The sequence below is a fragment of the Glycine max genome, chromosome 6 (assembly GCF_000004515.6).
Source record: "Glycine max cultivar Williams 82 chromosome 6, Glycine_max_v4.0, whole genome shotgun sequence".
Classification (NCBI taxonomy): Eukaryota; Viridiplantae; Streptophyta; class Magnoliopsida; order Fabales; family Fabaceae; genus Glycine; species Glycine max.
This window is the reverse complement of record NC_038242.2, coordinates 9,771,817-9,795,749: the sequence shown is the minus strand read 5'-3', so window position 1 is coordinate 9,795,749 and position 23,933 is coordinate 9,771,817. Positions and strand designations below refer to the sequence as shown.

Sequence of the window (23,933 nt, the reverse complement as noted above, 5' to 3'; positions counted from 1 at the left end):
GCACAGTTGGATGGTTAACCATCAACATTCTGAAGCTGTGCTGCACTGCTGTGCTGCACTGCTGTGCAGAAGGGACTCTGATTTATTAAAATTAAAACAATAAGCCCTAAATTTTCAACATTTTACCGATAGATATACAATAAACAAAATGCCGCAAACAGTGAATCATCTCATGTTTTGTCTTTAATTGAAAGAGTTTTCTGTATGTCTGATTGTAGATTACTGATATACATGACTTTTTAAGCCATCTTATTAAATTTTAATTAACTATGTATGACTTAAATTTACCTTCCTTACTTTTAAGTTCATTTTCCATGAGTTGTAGGCATACTGCATAACAGTTCATAAAACAGTCAACCTTATTCCTTCTCATTTTAAGTTAATTTTCTGTGACTTGTAGACCTACTGTAGTACTGTTACATACCATGTGCATATATATACTTCCATAAAAAACAGAGAAATTTAAAAGTCCATGTCTTTCCATAAACTTATATAGCTTACTTACTAAATTATGACTTTATGCAAAAATGTAAGGTTTTTTCATAATGTACATGGAATGTAATCAGTAGTACAGTTCAAAAACAGTCATCCTTACACTTTTCCACAGACATGACTTTCTTTTCTTCAACTTGTTTATAAAAGAAAATTAAAGGATAAAAAAATTAAAAACAAAAATCTTTCATAAATTAAAATCAATATCCTAGCCTTTTTTTAAAACTCTCATCATTATTTTTCCTAAAAGCTGAAATGTAAAATTAATTTTAACTTCTTGAAATCCAAAAGTTGAATCATTTTACTTCTTTTCTTCCTATAAAATACTACTTATTGAAAAATTTATCTGGACTTTAGTCAAATGCAAATTCCACCTATGTTTTCTGGAATTGAAGTGATGCCAACGACACAAGATATACCAAAATTTGCATATACTTCCATAAAACCATGCAAATTTAAAAGTCCATGTCTTTCCATAAACTCAAAATAGCTTACTAGGAACAAGCCAGTTTTAGCATCCAAAATGTCTCGAGCTTACACAATTCGGGGATTAAAGCAAACCGAGTTTAAGACATAAAGTTGAAGAAAAGATGTACATAATCAGCTAGATTCAAGTCTCTCTTATGCAGGCATACATCTACAAGGGGGGTGGATTTCACTTCTTTCACTTCTCTGAGCCCTTTCAAGGGGCACATCCTCGAAGTGTGTTCAACATCAAAAGCATGAGCTTCTTAATGGGCAGGATAAGGGAAAGTGGTGAATGCACGGTGCGCATGGACAGCACAGGCACAATGCACTGATGTCAAGTTGAGGCAGCCACTCATGATGAGTGAGTGCCTCCCTGAGCATGTGTGGAGAGAAGGGAATGAGTCACAAACAGCTTGAACAGCAGATGGGGTGAGTGCAGTGCATTGGCTAATGTTCAAAGTCCTTAAACCATCTTCATCATTTCCTCCTCCTTTCACAGTTCCCCACATCCTGTTGTTCACCTTGCTGTGTGCCAAGGAATACATTGCTCTATCTGTGATGTTCTTGCAGTAGTACAGTCCTAGGGACCTCAGATGGGGGCATCTAGTCGCCAAAGCAATCACACTGTCATCTGCAATATCAACATCAATGTTAAAAGTGTACTCATCATTAAACAAAAGAAAGTGTTAAAAGTTAAAACCAAATGGAGGAGCTTTTATAATTTTCATAAAGCAAGAGCTACAAGGACCAAGAGAATATAGATTTTCAAACTGTGAAAAACTTTGTATTAAAAAGTGGATATTTCCTATTTGTCTTTCCTAACAGATGGACCTCATTTCAAATTTTGTTCTTGCATGAGTTTTTCTAACTCACATGTTTCTGTCTTGTTAGTTTGTAAGATTTATTCTAAGTACTGGTTCAATTGCATGTCTAAACACCTTCTGAGGGGCTTTCTATGTCGTTTGGTAATATCATGAAAATCAGATATTGTAAAAGGTCACTGAAAAATGAACTAGTGAAATTTTGAAGAAAATACCTGTTATACGGACACAGCCACACAAGTCAACTATCCTAAGATCAGGACACCCATATGCTAAAGTAGTCACTCCAACATCGCCAACATTATCACACCATCCAAGGTTCAAAGATTGTAGCTGATTGCAGTATTGTCCAATAGCCTGCATTTGAATTACTCAATGGGTTATGAATATAATTCAAAGCCATCTTAATTCTTCTATGTTTATGAAACCAACTAATATACCACAATCATTCATACCTGTAATGCAGTATCGGATGCAGCTCTAACACATCCACAAAGATTTAGAACTTTCAGTTTTCTGCAGAAGCTGGCAAGGTAAGCCAGAGCATTGTCACTAAATGCTGAACACCCGCTGATGTTGAGTTTTGTAAGATCGCGACAACCAAGGGCGAGCTCATAGAGTGAACGATCAGTTAGCTTGAAACTTTTGCTGAGGTCCAGGATCTGCAGTTCATGACAGCATTTTGCAATAGTCTCAACAGCATTATCCTCTAGTTGAGGCTTGTCTTGACGGAGGATTAGAGTTTGCAGTTTTGCGAATTTAGGAACAAGAGATAGGACCAAGTTATTCATGTTCTTGCTACACCTGAAGAGAGATGAATAACAAAAACCTGTTATTAGTACATTCCATGACTTCAAAAAAATAAACTCCACAATAACTACAAGCACTTTAAATATCAGTTCCTTTACCAACGCAGAATAATTACAAACACTTCATGCCACTGGATCAAAATAAGTATATTCTGTAAAACCACTACTTTTATCAAGATATTCTGACCAGATGCCAAATAATGGAGGCAAATGAAGGAATTTTAAGAAATAGATTTTACTTACCTAACAAAAAGTCATTATACCAAAGTGACTTAAAAGTAAAAACCGGTTAGCCATGTTATACTTATGCAAGGAACATTAGAATTTAAAAAAACCTCAAGATTTTCATGTTAAAAAATCAGCAGAAGAAGACATACACAACTTTTGCATCTTTTAATTTATCAAGGGGAGAAAGAAATAGATTAGAGAGCTTAACAGTTCAGTCACGAGAACACCTTGGCAAAGAAAAATTAAAGATTTGAACAGCCCCACAGCAAGTAACCCATAAGACACCTCTTAAATCGACTTAGCAAGTTAAAAACCCTTATTTGACCCCATATATATTACATCACATTCTGAACAGAAAATCCCAGCTCATTCTTAAACAACTAAAAATATGCCATCAAACTCAGGGATTCACCAATTCAGCTGAGTCCCCTGCCAAGCAAAATGGAACAAAGAAATCATGATAAAAGCAAGAAAAAGAAAAACAGCACAAGTATCACAAATTACAGCATAGCAAAATCAACTCACACAAACAAGCAAAAAGAACAAAGAAAACTCCCACCATAACAAAATCCCCAATTGGAGAGAAACAGAAAAGGATCCTCAAGACATCAAGAGAGAAAACAATATACCATGAGAGTGATAAACGAGCAAGGCCAAAGTAAATAGCATCTCTCCATCCACGACAAACTCCAGAAGCTATGATCACCGTCTGATCATCCACAAGGGACAGAATTTGCATCAGAAGCTCCACAGGAATATCCTTCCACTCGGTGATCACCCCAACCTTCAAGTTCACCCCTTTCTCACTGTTCCCACTCCCGGCCACCATCATAAGCTTCTTAAAGCACAAGTTCAAGTCCTCAGCCCTCAGATTATCCTTGCCAACCATTTCACTTTCACCTCAACAAAAAAAGCTTCAACTTTCTAAGCTGTCACAAAAGTAAAAAATAAACAAAGGATAAGGCCATAGAGAATCCCTAGATTTAAGGTATCGAAAAATAAAGCTTGTAGCAAGACGATAATCACCACAAAGTCACAAACCAAGAAAAATACAAGGTCCCCCAAAGGCAATTTGCAAAGGAAACAACAGAAAGATAAATACAATTATAAAATAAAATAAAATAAAGAGCATAATCTTATTAGAGGGATTCAGCACATTACATAAATACCCGTCACTTGTTTCTCAATTACATGATTAAGACTTGGCTGAAAGTTTCAAACTTTGCACTACAGGCTCAACAGGAAGATCAATTCACAGGAATGATATCCGAAAAGGTCCTTTTTTTTATTGAAATTTGGCATACATGATATTAAAACCGAAAAATAAAATCATAAAGGGGGAACGGAAGAAAGAAAAAACAATCAGAAACGAAACTGGGGGAAATTAAAATAAAATAAAAAAGTTATTGTGATCAAAGACATGAAAACAGAAAACAGAAAACAAAAATACTACTACATGACTATGAATGCGATGAGAGAGGAACAAAGGCAATACCTTTGGCCCTTTAGACGCCTAATTTTTTTTTAACAGAGAAGCTTGGTTGTGCTTCCCTGAAATTGAGTGTGGGAGGAGAAGCTCTAAAAAAGGAGGAAAGGAAGAGCGAGAGAAAGAGGCAAGCAACGTTAGGCTGCCACGTGTACGTATGATCAATGCGGCAACGACGGGTTAAGTGGGTCCCAAGTAAAGTACTCCACTCTACTTTGATCAAAATGGAGGTCAGCACCGGAGAGACCAGCAAAGAAAAAAAAAAGGAATTTCAATTTCTTTTATTATTATTTTTTTTTTGCAACACATATATCTTTTGCCAAGACAATGACAATCTTATTTAAGTAAGGAAAAACTATTTTGATGCAATTATTAAAACAATTTTGTACTAGTGAATCAATTGTTTCATGGCCTCTTATTATTTTTATCCGTTTCTTTGAAATGAGAAAATAAAATGAGAGAATCAATAATTGGTTGGTCATAGGTGCGTGTTTGCAAAAAATTAAATAGAGCGGTCAGACTTTTTGTCTTATTTTTAAAGACTATAAAATTTTGATTAAATTTAACCAATAAAAAAATATGTTAAAATAAGTAAAGTAGTATGTTACTTGGACTCTCAATAGAAATTAGTGATTGTTGAAATATAAAAAATAGAAAGTTGATAAGATTATGCGTGTGTTTAAATTTAAGTTGAAAATATAATACGTATAATTCTATGTAAATTCAACGAATAAAAATAAGAATAATGATGTTTCTATAATGGGAGTACAAGTTTGTGTTTGTGAAAAACCGAAACCGCCCCGAAAAGCAGAAAAGGCCGAGCATGCGGAGAGAAAGTAGAAACCCCCCAAATAAAGGGCAGTATTTGCTGGCTGTAACGCAATTTCCTTAATTTGGTTTTATTTTATGTGTCTTCAATCGTTTAGTGATTCTGATCCCACAACTATTGATTGCAAATTATTTAGAACTTAGCCAGTGCTATTATTATTATGATTTATGAGTACTATCAAATATCAATCAACTCCTTATCAAAAATGGAAGCAAGGTCACATCTGAGGGCTGCAAATTGCAATTACACTCCGTGATGGAGGTCACCCCTCTAATTATTAGTTAACCAATTAATTATCTGTAATCATGTTCACAAACGGTATAGACTATAGAGTGGTTATTATGTCAATACGTGTCTTCAACTTCAACATCAGTTCCATGTCGATGGTTTCTTAAATTGGCTGTGTGATGGATTTAGCTCGTCTTTAATAGAATATATCGGGGTGCCCCAAAATAAAAATAAAAAACAAAAAGAAAAAAAAAACCATACGCTTGTTATGGTAAAGTTATAAATTTATTATCAGATATTTTTTTCTATAACGGCCATATATTATCATAAATATTTTTTGTGTCAGGCTAGATTCTTTTTCCTCCTTTGAAAATAATCATAGAACATGTCTTGGAAGCACCTGAATATAAGGGTCTACAGAATTTCCAACTTAATGGCACGAGTAGTTGATTTTTTTTAAGAAAATATTGTTTTAATTTTTGCGTTGTTATCTATTAGAAGACACCAACTTCTAAAGAATCTTGAAAAATAGCTAAAATATGGAAGACGCAAAATTTAATTATTAAGCAGCTGATTAAATTATTAATAAGTACATGAAACATTATTTGAATGTCAATTTTAAAAAAGAACATTATAGCTTGTTCATTCGTGTGGGCATTTCATTACCAAAAACAAGTCGTGTGGGCATTTTAATTTGGCATGGAAGTGTCTACGACAGCTTAGTTGGGAACTTGGAGGTAGCGTCTCGGTAACCTTTATGAAAAAGAATTGATTTGACGTAATTTGTTTTGTGTTAAAGACTTATCTCTGCTTTGCTGGAGGTTAATCAAGTTGTCGTTGTAGAAATGTATGGGTTTGGAGACGTTCGACGTGTACCTAAAATGAGGGCATTCATCGATCAAATCATCTTAATCATATATTAATGGCTTAAATTATTTTTGGATGTATGTTAGATTTTTGTTTTAAATTTTTTTCATTATTATAACACGTTGATATATTAAAAATTTTATTTTGAATTCTCATAATTACTCATTAAGATAATATCATATCATCACTCAACAATAAAAACATAAAATAAAAAATTTTAATATAACAAAGACTTATAAAAATGAAAAAACTATTAAAAACTCAAAACAAAAATAAAATATATATCAAGATCTCAAACATATTTAAATCTGTATTAATTAACTATTGACATACGTTATTTTTTTATTACTATTCTAAGAATAATTATTAAAAAATATAGTTAATATTAATTATAGCTACAAAATTTGAGTTAATTTAATAGTCAATTTTGACTAAAAATGATTGTAATTTCTTTACTATATCGTTAATAAAATAATAAAGAAATTAATATCTTTGTAATTTTTTATTAGCAGAAGTTAAGAGAAGAAGATTTAAAGTGTTTTAGAGAAAAATTGATGCAAAAACTTGAAGAAAAAGTTGAAGACTGAGACAGCTCGTTCAGCGCGCAAGTCACGCTTAGCGTGAAGAAGGTCTACGAAGAAACCCAAAGACGCGTTTGGCGCGAAAGTCCGTGTTAAACACAAAGTCGCATGAAAATTAAGCTACATTAATCCTATAAAAGGAATAAGAAGCAAAGGAGAAAGATATCAATCCCTACACACCCGGACATAAAGACTCAGAGCTCTCTAATAACTAGATCATAAGTTTGAGTATCTCAAATAGGGAAAACCATATATCTATGTCTATTATTTCATTCTCTTCCTCTATTCATCCCTCTTTTTCTATCTACATCAATCCCTAAAATGTAAAGTTTTTCATGACAATGAAAAGCTAAACCTCCTTTGTTGGGAGCTGATAGGCCAAACTCTTGTAATATAATTCTTTTTCATTATCTATTTAATGCAATCTTATTTCTATTATTCTTTTTTGTGCTTTTATATTTATTATGGTCTCATCATCCATATATTGTTTAGAAGGTAATGTATTAAAAAATATTTTCTAAAAAATTGGGGATCATCAAGATGGGGTTAGAAGTCCAAGAATCACCAAGATGGACTTGTTCTTGTCCATGTCTTACAAAAGTAAGGTAAAAACATTTCTATCAACACAAAAGTTCTTGGTAGCCTACTATCCATTTGTTCACATTGATTATAACATGGACCTGAGAAATGATTGTAACAATTATGTCATCTCCTTTAACTATGTTAGTCCTAAGCTTAAGTTGATTGTCATTTCTCATCACTTGATTCCTGCACTATGGTGCATAATGTCATGGATTTTCACACACAACATTTTTTCTTTTCTTGAAGGTGGGGTTAGAAGCAAGAACACATGGATATTATTTTTATTCTTATTCTTATTGTGATAAGTTTTGTAACCGTACCTTTTTGAGTGACTTTGTCTTGTCCATATATATTTGCATTCACAGATAAAGCTTTGGCTCCTGTAATACATTCCTTTTTGTTGGTATCCTCAATGATGATATGAACAAGAACATTTGTTTGTGCTTGTGATTCAACTATTGTTTGTAATTAGTCCAAGATCTAGATAGTAAGACAGTTTTTCGGTCAGGAGCTCACAAACAATTTTGTTAGGTAGGATTGTGCTTTGTGCCGGTGCAAATCACTCCTTTATGCTATTTCTTTTTATTGTTATTTTGATTCTTCTTTTTCTCCATTTTTTTCCTTTCCAAAAATTTTCTTATAACAATAGTTTTAAATACTGAAAGAAGCAGGATAAATCATTATTCCCTTAATTTAATGGTCTTAAAACATATTTGTATTTGTTTGGATGAGAATTTGTAATATTATAATATTCATAAATTATAAGATTGTAGAATAATTACATTAAAAAAACAATAATTATAAGTGCAAAATATCATGTAATGTGTTTATATATGCACGCTAAAATAGATATTACCCAACAAATTGTAATGATTATATTACATTAAAGTTTGAATATAGTTACTTCAATTCTCTTTTTGCTTCAATTCTCTCTGATATAGCATTATAGTTGATGAATTAAATTGTTTGGACTAATGAAAAGATATGTAACGAAATAAAATGAAATAAAATAATATTTTTATTACTTATATTATTAAAAAAAAGATAAAATAAATGAAACTTGAAAATTGCAGTTCATTACATTCTTTTCAAATTACAGTATATGATATTTTTTTCAGTACATTATTAACACAATACCTAAATAATGAAATAATAGCTTTATATTATTTTATTTCACATATGCTAGCAAATATTCTAAACGCATATCCAAATTAATTAAAGCTTGGATCGAGAACGAACAAGTGGAGTGTCAGGTATTATTATTGCTGAGTATGAGTGCAGCTTTCGGCAAATTTGTCTTAAGTGCCTAGTTAGCTTTAATTAATCCATGCATTTTTAACCTTATCTTCATTCAAAACAAGCCTTTGAGGGTTGAGCAAAGGAAAACCATGAATTCCTTTGCAAGAGAAGCCAAGAAGGAATGTCTACATACGCAGTGCATCTAGCATGGGTTTTCGTCTGAGTACATTGTATAAAAAAGGCAAGAAGTTAGGTTATGTTTGAGGTGGAAGAAAACACACTAGCTAGCTATCTCAAGTACAAATTCAGGAAGATAATCATTCATATATTCAATCATTCAAGGACTCATTTTCTTATAAAAATTTCATTTTTTTATTCATTATTTTAAATTTTTATATAAAATCATTTTTTATTTACTTTGCCAAACTTTAAAAGTATACAGAAATGCATTTTTATAATTATTAATAAAAATAAAATATTTCTTTCAAAAATGTTTCCGACGTTGATCAATATTGCCCGACTACTTCTTGAATAACACGATGGTTTAATTTCATTAATTTAAAATAATGTAATAGTTAAAACAAAATTATTTAATAACGTTATTAATTGAGATATTAATATATCATAATCATAAAACAATGCATAGTTAATTTTTTTTATTTATTAAATTCATTGAATATATACAGTACATAACTTACATATTGAGCTAAGTATAATCAATTTTATTCTTGAAGAAAAGTATAATCATTTTTTAGATAAAAAGAGTATAATCAAATTAGAGCGTATAGGTTTTGTCACCCGTACAGTTGTGGAATATTGTTGTGATGAGTTTGCAATTAAGAATAGTAGGTTACGTTTGGAACAGAGGGAAGAAAATTAATTAAAGACTAGAAAAAATTGAAATCAAAATTTAAGAGAAAATAATATAAAGGGAAAAGTTAATTTTTTATTTCCTTTTCAATAACATATATATATAATTATTCATATTTTATTTTTATTTTTCTCTTCTAAACATATGAAGAAAAAAAATTCATTTCCTTCTTCCGTCCCGCCGTATGTATAAAGAGTAATTTTTTAAAGTTATTATCATTATTATTCATTTTTGAAATCTAATGATTCTAAAAAGTTGCTAGTTTTATTTGTTGGATTCCAAGAAAATAAATGATGAGATTAAGAATAATTTAGAGTTACTTTTGTTATAAATTGATCTTTTCTGACTAACTATTAATTTTTAATTACTTATTGCAATCACTAAATTTTAAGTGGATGAATGGTGAGAATGGATGGAAGATTAACTCTCGGAAAAATTAGATCATTCCCTCTCTCTATATATGTATAAACTTTCTTTAATTTCCATTAATCAGAATATATATATATATATAACTTTCTTTTTTTTTTGTTGAACTTAAGAAATATCTTAAAATGTTAAAAATAACTTTTAAAAAAATTAACATCTTTCAATAAATATTTTCATGTAATCAAATATAGAAACTAAGCATCTGGAATTGCCCATGTTTCTGTCATTAGAAAATTGAGAAAGGAAACGTTAAGAAACTTGCATCGCATCATACTGTGGTCTGGGAAGGGAGGAAGTAAAGAAAACAAAGAACCCATAAACTATCATTAATACAGTTTTTTTTTTCTAATTACTTGACGTGCCATATCTTATCTTACTTCGTACACGCAACAACTTTAACCGCTTACCGTTACCCTGTCTTTGCTTGCGTTTCAACTTTCAAACCAGAATTGGGACGTAACACGTAGGTAGCTTACAGTAACCAAAATCTATTTTTGCATGTGTTTCTTTATGTATGTTTTTAAGACCCGATTCAATTTAATAATAATAAAATCTATTAAATAATAATAAAGAAACATAATATCATACCGTTATGACACTAAAAATTTAAAATATACATTTTAAAGTCTCTAAATATTTAAAATATGTGCTAACATTCAAATCAAATATATTATAATAATTAGAACAAATTACAATAATCTCCTAAGATTTTTACTAATAACACATACACTTCCTCTTTTTTCATCCTACACAAAACCCCATAACTTTTACATTTTCTTTACATTGGCACCCTTTGTGACCCTATGTAAAGTATATGAGTATTTTGTTAAAATTGAATATATTCCATTTGAAATCATTTTCATGGTTTTCCCCCCCTCTCTCTCCGTCTCAGTTTTCTGATAGTACTTTTTAAGGTTCTCTGTTGGTCAACATATCTTTGAGGTCTATTAATTGCTTGTATCAATGCCCTTCCCTGCTGTTCTCTTTCTCATAACACTTTATTTATTAACGGAACACTTTTTAATTCCAACATATATTAAATTTTCTTTTTTGAATCAGTACTAACTTTTTAGAAAGATTTTTAAATATTCTTTTTAAGTTTCAAAATTCTCTTTTGAAATTAGAATTTCATAATTAAAAAAATAAAAGCGCTGGGCTATGATGTATGTGAAACTCACTCACCCGACCCATCCTCCAACCAATATAAGTAAAACCTAAGTTGCAATTGATGCAGGAGAAGTTATAGACTAAAAATAAAAAGGAGTAAAATCATGGCCGAAATCTACCTCTCTAATGATTTATATGGCCTACAACGAGGTTAGTGGCCTAAGAGTTTTTTTTTTTTTTTAGGAAAGAGGCCTAAGAGATAACCACCCATTGGGGTTTTCTTGCTACACCCATCACAATTTCTTCTGCACCCAACATACGAAGTGAAAAACTAATTTTATCCCTCATTCATCCACACTTAAAAGGTGAAATACGGATTGGGAATTCGTCTGTCCTTTCACACCATTCATTCAACACCATTTCTTTTCTCAAATTCTCTCATCCTCTTCTCTTCAATCCGTACTTGATCTTCATTAATTAGTGGTTCATCTTCATCAATCCGTATGTGCTCCTTGTTGGTATCCACCATCGTCTTGTTATTGCTGCCATGAGCCGTTGTGAGGTTCGCTGTCATTCTCTGTGTTTTTTTCTATGTATTGAACTTGTACAGATTGACAAATTGTATAGGCCATACGAATTGACAATCCGTATAAGTTATACAGATTGAAATCTATAGGGTACAAATTGTAGTTGCAGATGAAAAAAACTAACCTCCTCTACCGTTGCACAACAACACCCACCACAAACTCAATGCAAACTGCGAATGAACCATTGCGACAATACACCTTGATGAAACCAACTACAATATAGAAGGAGAAGCTTAGCCAAAAAAACCGGCAAGTGAATGGTGTAAGAAGAAAACAAAAAAGGAAGGAACAAAGAAGAGGAAGTAAAAAGGGGTAAGGTTGAATTTTTAAAATTATGTTGGGTGTACAAGAAATGTGAACAGTGCAGGAAGAAAATCTCCCACCCATTTCATCTACTTGCTATCGTGTTGGGCTGCGTCATTAGCCATTTCAAAGAGGGCCCTTTTCCTTAGTAGCCCAACAGGGGTCTTGATGTCCGATCCAGTCCAACTTAATCAAAGGAATGAGTACTCAACTTTCTTAAATTTTATTCTCTCTCTTTTATAAATAGACATTCTAAATTTTTATTTCCTTATAATTAATCCTGAACTTTATTTTTCTTACAAATAAATGCTTTAGACTTCATTTTGTCTCAATTGATCTTTAAACTATGCATCTTTTGCTTTATGATAAAAAACTATACATCTTTTTACACACACAGATACCTAAATTTTAGTTTTATCTCAATTAATTCTTAAAATTTATCATTTTTGTAAGAATATTTTATGTTGAATTGGGTTGATAAATAATTTTTATTATTTTATTTTTTAATTTTATAAATTCATATTTATTTATTTTAGTTTATTATATGGAAATATAAATTGTAGCAAAAGAAAATCAATGAATGATTGAAATTTAAGATAAATAAATATTTGGGATTCCTTTTCTGATAATAATTTAAGTCTAACTTAACAAAAAGAGCCATTTGTAAAAAGATAAAGTTTGAGAATTAATTGAAATGTAATTAAAGTTCAATACTTCAATGTGTCTATTTGCAAAGAAAAAAAAAAAGAGAGATGGTTTAAATAATATTAAAGTTCAAAATGTCTATTTACAAAAAGAATAGCATTTAAAAGATTAATTGTAATAAAATTAAATATAGTTTCTCTAACTTTTTTCAATACATTTTTTAGTGAAATTCACGAGTTAGTGAATACTTTTTTACTCTTTCTTAAAATATGACAGGGAGACTGTTTAGGGACCAAAGCACAGCAAGCACTACAGAAGTAAATGAAGAAGAAAATAAGGTGAAGCTGAGCTGGCAGTGGTGCACCAACATTCTAGAAGCAGAATCCACCAATTCTCTGTGGTGTTAGGAGCTGTCTCCATGTTAGCGCAATGTCCAAATTCCTCCCAGACATATAATGTCAAAATCTGATAGAATTTGTCTCTAAAATATGCAGTAAAACATTTATATATATAAGGATATGTAATTCTAATGGATAAGGAATATAATTAGAAAATTCATCTCCTTAATCTTTCCTTTTCTAGACGTGTCTAAGTCCTCGAATTCTAAGAATCATAGAATAGAATTTCTGCTCATAACACAAACCTAATAAGAATCATTCCCAAGAGTATTGTTAAAAATATGAAGCAAAACTAATAATTAAAAAAAAAAAAAAGTGTGGATTTGGCTGGATGTATGTGAAAAATGGATGATGTATCATCCAAAAGATTTGAACTCATTAGATTCAGTTCTTCTATCCTTACAGTATACATTTGCTTGTCTTTAATTCGTCTGACGTGAGACTTTGTAGTTACCCAATAGATATTAAGCTTAGATAGTTACCGTATAAATAGTATCTTCCATCCCAAGTCCCAATAACAATATCATACACACACTTTTCTTCACTACAGAAACAATAAGAAATAAAGTAAATATAAGTATTTTGTAATCTTGAAAGTCAACCATACTTAAAAATTTGTATTTCAAAACTTGTACTAAATATGAGGCTGATAATAATTTTTATAAAATTAAAACAATTTTGTATTTCAAATTATACGAGAATGAAATACATGTGTTTATAACTTGTATGATTTTTTTCAAATTTTAAAAGACTTTTTTATCTGGTAGGTACAATAACAATCAAACAACACTCATAATTAAAATAAAAAAAGTCATCAAATTTCATAATAATTACATATACATATAAATATGTTTGTAATATAATAATATAATGTTAATAATTAAATATATAAATAGATAAATGTGATTTATAATAATACATAAAATATAGTTAGCTTATATCAATTGATGGAAATTCATTTAAAAATAAGATATATTAATATGCATATATATCTCTGAGTTAGATTATAATTAGTGGTAATATATATTATTAAAAAATTAGTATTTTATTTAGCATTAAAAAGATTAATATATAATTAGTGGAATTAATTATCAGATTTATTAAGCAGTATATTATTTTATTTTTAATAGAAGTAATATATATTATCAATTAAATATATATTATTATATACTAATCAATCAGCATATATTATTTATTTTTATTTTTATTGGAAATAGAATATTATTATTAATTGTTGTTATATATATTATTAATAATATTTTTTCAAAAAAATTATATAAATAATTAAAAGAAGTTGATTTGATGGAGAAGGGGGACTAAAATCCCTGGCTGCGCTCCTCCTGTGTATCCGTCCATGGTGGTATTTAATTGGTTTAACAAGACCTATTTAATCTATAAAAAAGAAAAAACAATATCTATTTAATGATATATCAAGGTATAAAAATGTTAAAATAACAATGAGTCTAATTGAGTTAGTTTAACATGTGTTAAGTAGTTATAAATGCTAATATTTATCTTCGATTACTTTTATACAAATAAAAAAAGTTAAAATTAACATTCGCTCTCTATTGGTTAGGTGACAAACCAAAAAATTCATGATTGGAGAAGGGTAATGGGGGCAGAGAATTAAAACAGGATAAATGAAAGATGGGGAAGTGTGGAAGGTCGTAATATTTGTGAAGCATTGTTCTGATACTAACAATTAATAAGTCAAAGTCCATGTTTGAGAGTTGAGACACAAACAACTTTATTCTTCTGTACATAATCATGTGCCTTTTACTATGCATGATTATTATTAGGTCAAGAACCTTTCCAACAAGTTACCAAAGAAGAAACTAGTTTTAGCCCATCCTCGAGTCTCAGGTGCTTTGGTATTGCTTGGCACTCTCTTGACATCCACCATCATTGTTTTACCTATTTCTTTACAAAGTGCTTCCATAGTTTTCATGTCCACAGGGTTCCCTGATGCATCCCTCACGTAGAACACATTCAGTGCTTGCTCCCCTCTTGTTGATACACCTGCCCTACACACTGACAACCCATTCTCTCGTAGAATCCTTGTTACTTCTGACAGCAACCCCACTCTATCCTTTGCACACAGCTCAAGGCTCACACCCTGTTGTGTCCACAATCAATATAAGACTTCAAATATTGTCTATTCCTTGGAAATTAATTCAGATTATGAAGAAAATGACAATTAAGAATAAGATCAAAAATAATTTAAATATTGATCTGTAAAAGGTTTTTACAATGTACCGAGTATAATGTTTTGAGTCTTACTAACTTAGGACACTAGATAAACCATTAAAAAAAAACATTTTATTGAAAATCATATAAGAACCCATTTAGAAGGTATAGAACACATTTTTCCACATCCCATAATATCATTTTTTCTTTTATTTCTTTAGTCAGGGTCCTTAAGATACTAAGGGGTTAACATCTGCCTAATGTTTATATTATGTAGTCATAGATTATTATTATGTACGATAAGATTATTTATTTTTATAATAATTACTTTAAAAGTCATATATACAATAATTTCTAACTGATTGTCTGATCGTATATTAAAATTAAACTCACGATAATTTGCATGCACAACTTATTACTTATATTTTGATTTGTCATAAGCTTAATTTGAATATCAAAGAAAAGAACGTATATAAAAAAATAACTTGTCCTTCATCTGGAAATGTGTGCTTTTAAGATATAGGGATGTAGATGATAATATATGGAGCTTATAGATTCTTAAGCTCTGTTGAAGACAAATGACCATCATTGTCACTATTGGATATGATGGTCAGATACAATCTGAGTAGCCACATGCATTTGCTGTACCATTGCAGCAATACAAGTAGATAGCCGCAGATGCAAAAATGTAATAATTCTGTTAAATTCAGAAAACTTTCTCTTGCAGAATCACATACACTACATATTAAGTAGAATAGTAGCAAAACTTATACCGGAAATCATGAAGTCACTAAAGATTACAGGAAAACTTTCAAACTAAACCAAAATCCTTGCTCAGAGCTAAGATTTGAGAATCAGAACTTCATCCGTCTTCTTTTTTTTTTTTTTACAATAGTTAAATAAGCATATAGAAATTAATTCAAATCTGAAAGTTACCTCGCTTACTCTTCTTCGAATAGCAGCTTCAATGCATTGGATGACCCTTTCTTTCTCTCCTTGTGTATCAAGCGTGCATCCATCCATATGTCGAATAAAATACTCCTAAAAGTACAACATCAACTAACTTTTTAGTTCACATTTCTCAATTGGATCTCACTCCTTCTAATTAAGTAAATTAATCCAAGTTCAAATATGTTTCAGCTATGTCATTTCTTACAAATACATGCTTTAAACATCTTGTACCAATCAAATTGAAGCAAATTTAGACGTACATATGGATTCAATAAACATAATTAGTGTAAAACCAAATAAAGAAAAGATGGATACACGGATCAAGATATTCCTATTCCCTATAAAACATTATTCTATTTCTTCCTTACATGATTCATAAATTAACATACAGAATACAATATCAATGTAACATACCTGCAATGCATAAGGGCCATCTGATGATACTGTGGCATGGAAAACAACATATTGCATATCAGTAAGAGTGCAAACAATGTCAAACATGAGTTTTGCCCTATCTTTGCACTTGACACTGACCACTGAGTACCCTTTTTCCTCACAACGTTCTATTGTGATTCTTGGCCTTAAAGAGGGAGGACTATCAACTTCTCTTGCTACTGCATAACTTTCATAATCCCGATCAGCGAACAACATTTGGTGAAGCCGCCGATCCATATGGGTGGAACCCATGGAGAAACTGGTCCTGGCTACTTTCTCACCATCACATCCACGTAAGATGTTGTTGAGCTGCTCCTCCATAAGAGATAATCTTTTTGGATCATCCGCAACTTGGTTTGTTGCATCATTGACATAAAGAACGCAAGCAATTCGCCTGTTATGAGTCCAAACTTCTGCTGCAAAAACATTAAAATGGAGGTTGGCAAGAACAGCCGAAATCTCAGACAAGAGACCTGGGCGGTCTCTGCCAATTAGCTCAATGGCTGTATAATCACCAACAGAATGCACTCCAACGTGTTTGCTCGGCCAATTTTTCACCCCTTCTGTGCTCTTGCTCTTTGGTCCTAGAGCCTATTGTAAGAAAAACTGTTAAAAAGTAGCTCTCAGTAGTTGTTATGCATTATTATACTGCTACGCAGTCAAGGGAATGGTAGGGTGAGCTGGTAGTAAGGGTATCTGATCACTGGTTTCTTACTTCTTTTTTCTACATTTATGAGTAGTATCACTATTATGTGCCTGATTTATACAACTATCATAGTTTTTGACATTACGAAAAATAGGAACTCTCAATCATGCCTGGTTTCTTTGAGACAGATAAAAATCATTTTTCAAAGATTTCTCCCTTATTAAGTTTATTTATATATATTTCAATTTTTCATCAATCATTTTAACTTTTTAACTCTTTCACATTGTGGTTAGATAGTTACCATATTTAATATAATAATATATCAGATAAATGTGTTAGAGAAAGAAGGATGTATACCTTTTCAATGAGGTCGATGGTTTTGCTATCTGTTATCTTTTTTCCTTGCTGGTCCGTGACATGAAATACTGTATTTCATTAGGTGAACAAGTTAGGGAGTGTTCAGGCACATGTGAGCATGAATGTGTGTGTGTTTGAGAGAGAGAGAATAAATATTGGTTATCTAAATCTCATGTCAAACTCATTTTCTTGACAATTTTGGATCAACTGTAAGACACACGTACACGTTTGCTGTCCATGAACTCAAATGCAAAGACAACAATAAAATACAAAAACCAAACCTTTTCTCAGCGGGTGGAGTTGGCTATCACAGATGGAAAGACACAAGAAAGAGGGTAAAACACTTCATACTCTCATGGATACATTCATATAGTTGAGAGGAAAAATGACAGTAATGGAGAGAAAGTTCATAGCACCCACATTTAATTAGGCCAATAACAAGTATGAACAGGACACATCAGTGTAGTTATTACTTATTAATGCATTTCAAATAAAAGATCAATTCAGTCACAAACATACCATCCATAAACCAACCCCCATCAGAAGATATGTAAGCTTTGGTAATTACGAAGTCAAGGTCTGTCAAGATTTGCACAACTTCCAGCAGAATTCCAGGTTTGTTAACACTATCAATCTGTAATTTTTGGGGGGTCACGATATAAATTCATTAGTAGAGGATAACATTACAGTTACATATTGCATTTACTAGTCTCCAACTAAATGATTCTTTCAAGAACTATTAAAAATGATGATATGATGACAATGAAGTCGGTATCCCTATGGTGCACAACACTTGCAAGGAACAAAGAAACCTTTTAGCATAAAGTGGATAAAATTTTAACAACAGTTTTATCTGTTTAGTTTTCACATTGAATTTGTAAGTACTTCTCCTCGTGAACTTAAAAAGAGGTTTCTGGAAAGGCTGTCAATGAGACAAACCACAGGCTATCCAGAAAGTGGTATGATCCTTGGTGGATTGATCATGATCCTAAAGTGTGATCAAGTTTGACTGAACTTTTGACTTTAGATTGATCTCTGAGGCCTAATGAAATCTAATATAATTTGAAAATAATTAAAAATCAAAGCTCTAAGTTGAAAAAACTTAAAACACCACATAAGCTGGGCTTGCTAAGAAACTCAATGCAAAAACACAAACCACAACTCACAAGGAGATTGTGGGGAAAAAAGAAAAAGTCATAATGTATTATTTTGAGAAATTATACCTTAATCAGTGTACAATCATGGCAACTAGCATTGTCCACAGAGACCCTGCGAAGTGTAAACAGAGTTCACTGTCAACGAGTCATTTCTTTCAGGATTCAAGAAAGTCCCATTATAAACCCCAATTGTACAAGGTGTTACTGTTGAGCCCTTTACTACACTTGGGATTGAGTTGATTACATCTTTTTTATAACAAGGGTAAGTGAGGAATTAAAGCAACTTTTTAAAATTCATATCTTGCTCCATTCTTGTTTAGTAAGGTTGAGTTAATACAGTTGACTGACATTCAGGGAATTTTTCATTTGGGTACATATACTTAGGGAAACGATTAAATATCCATGAAAATCAACTCTAAAATTGATTTTACTATGATTATGATTAGTGATCCCTTTCCTTTAGTTAAAAAGAGGCTACTTAATTTGCAAACCGTTTAAAAACAAACTTGTAGTTCCAGAGAATAAAATAGCAAACCTTGGAGGGTTCATTCTATTGCTGAAGTTCTCATACTCAGGATCAAAATATGGCCAACAAACTTTAGCCATTAAACCAACTTCTCCAATCAACGAGCTTCTTCGTTTTCCTGCATGAATGTGAAAAATTCAGTGATTTAATAGTTTAATTTCACAGCCATACTTTACCTCAGCCCAGCAACGACTAGTTAGCAATAACAGAACTATATAGTTTTTGACTTTGGTGCAGTGATAAGTAGCATTACTCAAGATAAATGTTCACATAGCGGTAACAATGTGTGTTATAGGAAAAATGGGTCCAATTCTGTTATTTCTATATTTACATTTTTCTTTTATAAGTCAGTAACAAAGATTCTAGTTTGGGTAAGGTGACTCGTAAGTTAAGTTTTGTGTTTCTTTTGGTTTTGGTCAAAGATCTTCCAATATAATAGACAACATTGTTGCCCTAGTGCATATTCTTGATTCTTATATCTGATTGAAACTCTCTCTCTTATGTTGTGGGTGTCAAACTTAGTACGGGAGCAAGTGTCCAGTAAAATGCTTCAGTCACTCACTACTTCAGGCATCCCTCCTTAGTCTAGTCCTTACTACAGAATCTACGATTCTGCATGCTCCTTCTCTTGACCTTTGAACATGATTTTAGGAATAAGGTAAATGCTGACTGTTCCATGTGCAGTGGATTAGCAAAAGATGGCAGAAGGAGATAAGAATAAAGGGTCAACAAGAAGAATGCCTGGAGAATCACGGCATCACCAAAAGGATTTCACTTTTTCTTTTGATGAGCACAGCCAAAAAAGCATTTTACTTTACAAACTTCATCATTAATTTGGTTATTTCGGATTAGCTTTCTCATCATATTTTTTTCTTCCAATTGATACAGTTTCATTTCATTCGAGAATCATTCCATTCCACCAACCTTCATTAAGAAAAAGAATAATATGTGCTGGGGCAGGAACAAATGAGTAATTAAGTAAAAAACGAAACCAAATAAAGTCTTACTATAATTTAGCTTAATCTTTACAACAACCTAGCTCACTCTTAAAAAAAGACACATAAAATTGGAATGTATTACTTTTCTTTTTTAGATCATAAGGTATTTTCTATCAGAAGTAATTTTGTTATTATGAATGACAAAATTCTCTCTAATTTTTTAACGCAATTCTACATACTCAAGATTTAAATTTGAGATTTCTAATTAAACTCAAACAATCTGTGTCAATTGATTTACCAGTTTCGTGATATGTGTTACTTTGAGATGGAGATTCAAACGAAATTAGAATTTGATTTGGCGAAGAGACAATCTCAGGCCAATTGTGTGATAACAGCCCGAAGGAATTGAGACTGAAACTATGCCACGCCACGGAGTTGTAAAAAGGCAGCACACGCTTGGGTGAGTAAACACAATAGATTCTCAAGCCAAAAAAGCAAAAACCATTTGAATGTGACATAAAGATTCGATTCCAATTCCAACCAGAATACTAATTTTTATTACAATCATCACACTAGGTACGTCCATGCCAAATTGCCATCACCGTATTATCTAAAATTATCTCAAAATCTATAAAGGTCCCCGCAATCCAACTTGACCATGACTCTAACCAGCGACATCTTCTAAAATTAGAAAAAAAATGTATATAAATTTAATTAAGAATATAACAGGTTGAGACAATTTTCTACACTTTTTTCAAAAGAAAAACAAATAGATAAAGGATGACGTAAAGAAGGGTTTTTTTTTTCCATTTTTATCTATGCCGTTGAGAGTTATTTATTGTACATGGTGTGGGGTGAAAATATTAGCTTCCCCTGGCAAGAATTAGTTGGGACCGGGGCGAGTTTGGACAAAGCTATGCAAGTTACTACTTGGGCAATACCCAAGTGAGTGATCTACTTTCAAACATGGATAGAAACAATGCAAACCACATGATGCTTAACCTTTCCAATATACAAACGAAAGCAACATTCAAATTAAGCATAAAATGTCATATATGCCACAATTTGCAAGCTATTGAAAATTTATGCCCAGTGCTAAACATTATTTTCAATTTATGTTTACAAAAAAGGAACGGTTAAATGAAATAAAATAAAGGACCATATAGTTCTGAAGTACTGTTAATTTTGCTCTTCAATTAAAATTAGAATTTTACCTTAAAAATATACATAATAAAGATAAGGTAGAGAAGAATAGTTGTGCATTACAGTATAAAAGTTATTCAATTATGACATCATTATGATAAATTTATTAATTTTTAAAATAATTTATGATTAAATAATAATATAAATTAGTTTATAGATATATAGAACAATTAAACTCATAAAGGTACACATTAAAAGGTTACTGATATAGAATTTTAATTTTGATTAAAAAATTAACACTATAAATAACTGCAGGTAAGTTTTATTTGTAAAAAAAAAAATTATAAGATTAATTTGATAGATGAAATGAGAGTTTCACTGAAGGGAAAAAAAGTTATAAGTTCGCATCCTCATTAAGACAGAAACTAACTAAATATATATATATATATATATATATATATATATATATATATATAAAGGTTTTTGTTTGAACAAACAAAAGTTGCAGAGAATGAAACACACAAACCACAAGCTCTCAAATCGATGTCCTGTATCCACTGATTCATTTTGGCATATTTTACTCGACGAACAGAGCTTTACAGCAACACACCCGAGTAACAGTATTTGGTGGGCATGTAGTAGTGGCTTTCCAATGTAAGATGATGGACTAGGAACAAGAACAAAAGATAATTATTTTTTTTTGTTTTTTTTTTTCACTTGACTTTGGGAATAGAAAAACTATTTTATTGTCAACTGAAAACGGCGACGCACCGCAACTACAGCCGCCATATCCCAATAGAAATCTTAACCCCGCATGTTTATCACCCGAACTTGGCCACCGAAAAAAACAACCTTTTTTTTTCTTTTCCAAAACACAGAGAAAAGAAAAAATACGAAGAGGAGTCACTGAAATCAACGACAAATATGGATAAAAACTGGTCAAGAGGCTAATTAGAGGAAGAGAAATAGTAATTCATTGTATGTTAAGTGTGTGAGTAGCTAATTCGACTCAAACACTGCTTCCTTAGATAACACAATTCACATGGAAGTTGGAGAAAGAAACACATACATAAGAATACACACCTTGATTTTTCGAAGGAGGGGTTCTCCCAATATTCCAACCCAAGACCGAAACCTTGCAGCTCCCGAATTGTCACATGAGGGACACCACAGGTCAGAGTGTTGAGGGCGGAGTCACATATAGACAGAGAGAGAGAAAACAAAACAGAGCACTTTAGGAGAAACCTTATTGTTTCTCCTCTCTGCTTTCGACGTTGGAATACCACTCAATTCAAATCTCTCTTCTTTCTCTCTCTCTCTCTGCCCAAAATAATAACTCGAACGAAGCACATGGAAAGGCTTCGAAGTGGCGTGTGACCAGAGGTGCTGGGAAGTGGGAGCCCATTAAATATCAATAATAATAAATAATTATATTTGAAGAAAGATCTTGCTATTAAAAGATGATAATAAAGTATTTCGACATAGATTTATCATTAGTAAATCGATGGAAACTAATAAAATAAAATAAAAATACAAAATCCATTTTCATGGAAATCAGTTGATACAAAATTATTTTAACTTAATCAATAATTTTAATTTCTAGTTTGGATAATTTGGATATGTAATTATGTTAAAATGTCTCACATAATAATTTATTTGTAGTTTGTGCACTATAGTGTATAAAATAAATATTTTTTAATAATTAAAATTCATAATAAATAAATATTTTTAAAAAATAAGTTATATTATAGTTAAAGTTCATTATAAATAAATATTTTTTGGATATATAAATTATATTTTAGATTTATAATAAATAGTTCAAATTATAATATAAGATTATTTTTAATTATAAATTATATGGCAGTTTGAGATGATTAAAAATTACTGTTTTTATTAGTGACAAGTACACAAGGTTAGTGGGTGAATCACACTTCTGAATGAATGAGAGAAATTAAATATTACCTTGCTACTATTTATAAGAAATAAGTTTTATTAGATTTTATGCCACAACTTATTTTTTATAAATATGATCGAAGGTATCAATATTAACATGTAATTGAGAGAATGAGAATATTATTATATGAGGAGTGTTAATAATAGATTTATTTTTATTGATTAAATATTTTAAAAATTATAAAATCATGAATAATACTCATTAAATAAGAGATGAAAATCATGAGTAATAGACTTCTAATAGATTTCAATCATGACCAAAAAAAATCAATCAGTAGTGTTCAAAATAATATATTAAAAAGTGTATTAACATTTCTCTTATTACCAAAAAAAATGCATACTATAACTATGTTCAAGAACATATTTTTATTAGTTTTTAATTTTTTTTAATTGAAAAACTTATTAGATAAGACTACTTAATAATTTCTTATTAAAACCACCACAAATTGATTTAACAAAAACCAAAATCAACTTTCAGAAAGTCACCTTCCATGTAAAATTTTGTAAAGTATATTACTTTATTAATTTTTTAAACAAAATAATGAAAGTATTCTAATTTTGCAAAAAAAAAAAAGCCAGTCATTTTTCTTGCTTCTAACAGTCGCGTGAGAAAAGTATTTCCAGAGCGCGTTACGGTGTATAGCTGTACCAGTTATGTTGGGTGTTGTCGTAT

General features: G+C 31.0%; 2 protein-coding genes across 12 annotated transcripts; both read right to left on the bottom strand.

Moving 5' to 3' along the window:
• Nucleotides 1–946: 946 nt before the first annotated feature.
• On the bottom strand, nucleotides 947–4,613 carry LOC100797840 (F-box protein SKP2A). Of its 3 annotated transcripts, none has more exons than XM_003526617.5 (5): nucleotides 4,314–4,613; nucleotides 3,448–3,747; nucleotides 2,237–2,585; nucleotides 1,997–2,138; nucleotides 947–1,591 (listed from the first exon to the last, which is right to left on the bottom strand). In XM_003526617.5, exons 2-5 carry the CDS (start codon nucleotides 3,705–3,707, stop codon nucleotides 1,224–1,226), a joined length of 1,119 nt encoding a protein of 372 aa, XP_003526665.1. In that variant the 5' UTR covers nucleotides 3,708–3,747; nucleotides 4,314–4,613; the 3' UTR covers nucleotides 947–1,223. The 3 variants fall into 3 exon arrangements, with proteins under 3 accessions (XP_003526665.1, XP_006581607.1, XP_040872347.1); XM_006581544.4 differs by having other exon boundaries at nucleotides 3,448–3,742; nucleotides 4,314–4,520; XM_041016413.1 differs by lacking the exon at nucleotides 4,314–4,613 and adding an exon at nucleotides 3,980–4,306.
• Nucleotides 4,614–14,640: 10,027 nt separating this feature from the next.
• On the bottom strand, nucleotides 14,641–22,696 carry LOC100797293 (ACT domain-containing protein ACR3). 9 transcript variants are annotated; one of them, XM_041016409.1, is made up of 10 exons: nucleotides 22,377–22,696; nucleotides 22,079–22,213; nucleotides 21,834–21,974; nucleotides 19,236–19,344; nucleotides 18,767–18,812; nucleotides 18,063–18,177; nucleotides 17,544–17,611; nucleotides 16,520–17,131; nucleotides 16,091–16,195; nucleotides 14,641–15,083 (listed from the first exon to the last, which is right to left on the bottom strand). In XM_041016409.1, the coding sequence occupies exons 3-10, from the start codon at nucleotides 21,871–21,873 to the stop codon at nucleotides 14,763–14,765; spliced, it is 1,416 nt and encodes a 471-aa protein (XP_040872343.1). In that variant the 5' UTR covers nucleotides 21,874–21,974; nucleotides 22,079–22,213; nucleotides 22,377–22,696; the 3' UTR covers nucleotides 14,641–14,762. The 9 variants fall into 9 exon arrangements, with proteins under 9 accessions (XP_040872343.1, XP_014631846.1, XP_040872342.1 ...); XM_014776360.3 differs by having other exon boundaries at nucleotides 22,391–22,696; XM_041016408.1 differs by having other exon boundaries at nucleotides 21,834–22,213; nucleotides 22,391–22,696.
• Nucleotides 22,697–23,933: the final 1,237 nt, after the last annotated feature.

Excerpts from the sequence above, each read along its gene's own strand:
- LOC100797840 (XM_003526617.5), bottom strand. The coding sequence starts at position 3,707 with ATGGTTGGCAAGGATAATCTGAGGGCTGAGGACTTGAACTTGTGCTTT. Across the intron at positions 2,586-3,447 it reads GCTCGTTTATCACTCTCATG|GTGTAGCAAGAACATGAATA; the intron begins GTATATTGTTTT and ends ATCTCTCTTCAG. Across the intron at positions 1,592-1,996 it reads TGGCTGTGTCCGTATAACAG|ATGACAGTGTGATTGCTTTG; the intron begins GTATTTTCTTCA and ends TTGATATTGCAG.
- LOC100797293 (XM_014776359.3), bottom strand. The coding sequence starts at position 20,682 with ATGTCACATTCAAATGGTTTTTGCTTTTTTGGCTTGAGAATCTATTGT. Across the intron at positions 17,612-18,062 it reads TGGGGGTTGGTTTATGGATG|TATTTCATGTCACGGACCAG; the intron begins GTATGTTTGTGA and ends AATGAAATACAG. Across the intron at positions 17,132-17,543 it reads CCATCGACCTCATTGAAAAG|GCTCTAGGACCAAAGAGCAA; the intron begins GTATACATCCTT and ends TTCTTACAATAG.